Source organism: Empidonax traillii, unplaced genomic scaffold (genome assembly GCF_003031625.1).
Source record: "Empidonax traillii isolate 1590-97213 ecotype Southwest subspecies unplaced genomic scaffold, ASM303162v1 scaffold3874:size19131, whole genome shotgun sequence".
NCBI lineage: Eukaryota > Metazoa > Chordata > Aves > Passeriformes > Tyrannidae > Empidonax > Empidonax traillii.
Window position 1 is genome coordinate 1 of NW_020959067.1, and position 1973 is coordinate 1973.

The 1973-nt window shown below is 72.6% G+C and overlaps 1 protein-coding gene across 1 annotated transcript in view; it reads right to left on the reverse strand.

The window, feature by feature from the left end:
* Positions 1-170: 170 nt before the first annotated feature.
* The window catches only part of LOC114072754 (inosine-5'-monophosphate dehydrogenase 1a-like), a gene marked incomplete at both ends in the record, with an annotated part of 11236 nt that continues 9433 nt past the window's right edge, over positions 171-1973 (reverse strand). The window contains one exon of the mRNA XM_027910611.1: positions 171-376. Coding sequence (XP_027766412.1) covers positions 171-376 — 206 coding nt within the window. The remainder of the gene's footprint in view (positions 377-1973) is intronic.

Sequence of the window (1973 nt, forward strand, 5' to 3'; positions counted from 1 at the left end):
CGCCCCCTCCCAGAGGGGCCCCCCCAGCCCCCCGCTTCCTCCAGGGTGGTCGCGGAGCCCTGCTCATCTCCGGGATCAGGCAGGGTGGGGGGCGCGGGGGTCCGGGGGGACCCCGGAGTCTTGGGGGCCCCTGGGGTCGTGGGAGGGCGCGGCCCCCCTTGGCTTCGCACCTTGATCTTGAAGTTGAGGCCGAGGTTGAGGGAGAGGACGGGGGAGTCGCTGTGGGGCGTGGGAGGGCCCGGGGGAGTCCCGGTGGGGCTGCTGGGGGGCGGGGGGGCGGCGGAAGGGGGGGCGAGGCAGAGCAGGGCCAGCAGCAGGCGGGGGACGGCCCCCCCCGCCACGGGGGACCTCGGGGACATCGGGGCGGCGGGAGCGGCTGCGGAGAGGGGCGAGAGGGGTGTCACACCCCCACGGCATCCCAGAGAACCCCCAGCACCCCAGAGAGCCCCTCCCGGCACCCCCAGCCCCTCGGCATCCCGTAGGCCCCCGGGAGCACGCACAGCCCAGAGCCCTCTCCTGGCATCCCCAGCCCCACGAACACTCGGGGGGGAGGGTGGTGACAGGGGCACCTGGGGGTGACATGAGAACCCTGGGGCAAGGCAGGAGCAAGGCGAGGACGGGAGCACCTGGGGACAGGAGCACCTGCGGGGACAGGAGAAGCCCGGGGGGAAACGGGAGCACGCGAGGACGAGCTCTTGGCAGGGGAGGGGAGAGGAGCACCTGGTGGGGGAGGACAGGACCACCCCAAGGTGGTGACAAGTACCCCAAAGGGGAACAGGAGCACCCCGGGTTTGAGACAGGAGCACTCGGAGAGGACACAGGAGCACCTGGGGGACACAACAGTCCCCCAAAGAGGGGACAGAAGCATCTCAAGGGGGGACAGGACCACTCCCAGGTTGCTACAGAAGCACTTGGAAGGGGACGACAGGAGCACCTGGGGGAGAGACAGGAACACCTGGGGGGACAGGAGCATCTGGGGGTACACAGCAGTCCCCCAAGAACGGGACAGGAGCACCTGGGGGTACAGGAACCCAAGGGAACACGGGAGACCCCCAAGAGGGGACAGGAGCAGCCCGGGTCCCGCGGTGACACACGGGGACGGGGGGCACACGAGGCCGCCCCACCCTCCCCCACGGGTTGCTGCGGGGGCCTGCAGAGGTGTCCCCTCCCCCAGAGCCCCCCCGCCCGCGCCAGGTCTCTAATCGCGGTGACAGGGGCTGTCGCCGCGGGCTGACACCGCGCCCGTCAGGGCGGCGGCGGCGCGGGGACGACGGATGCGATGTGACACGCGGGACACGCGGGGACCCGCCACCCCCGCACAGGACACTCCCGCGCCCGACACCCGTCCGGACCTGTCACACCCCTGGATCTGCCACCCCCTCCAAAGACACTTTCCCGGACCTGCCACCCCCAGCACTCGTCACCTCCCGGAGGTGCCATCCCCCCCCACAGGACACTCCCGCACCCGACACCCCCGGAACCCGCTGCTCCCCGCGGCACCTGGCACCCCCCCCACCGGGAACCACCACTGAGGTGCCCACGACCCCCAGCGCCCCCCGTGGGTGTCACTCGCACGCGCCCCGCACACGCACGCCCGCCCCCCCCACACCTCAGTGTGCCCACGCGTGTGACAGGAACAGCGCGGGGGGGGGGAGTTGCAGCGGCCGGACACGGGCACAGCCCGGGGTGTGCACACCCTGCACGCACCTGCACACACCTGCACACACCCCCACCTGTGCACCCCCAGCCCTGCATCCCTCCTTGCACACCCACGCACACTCCTGACCGCACACGCCCCCCTGTGCACCCCCCACTGTGCACACCTCCCTTATCCGCCTCCCGACCCCGCACATCCCCCCACGTGCCCACGCCGGACACCCCGACCCCGCACTCCGGTGCTCTGCCAGCCGTGCACACCTGTGGGCACCCTCGCGTGGGCCCCCCAGCCGAGCACGCCCCCCCCACCCCCCCCG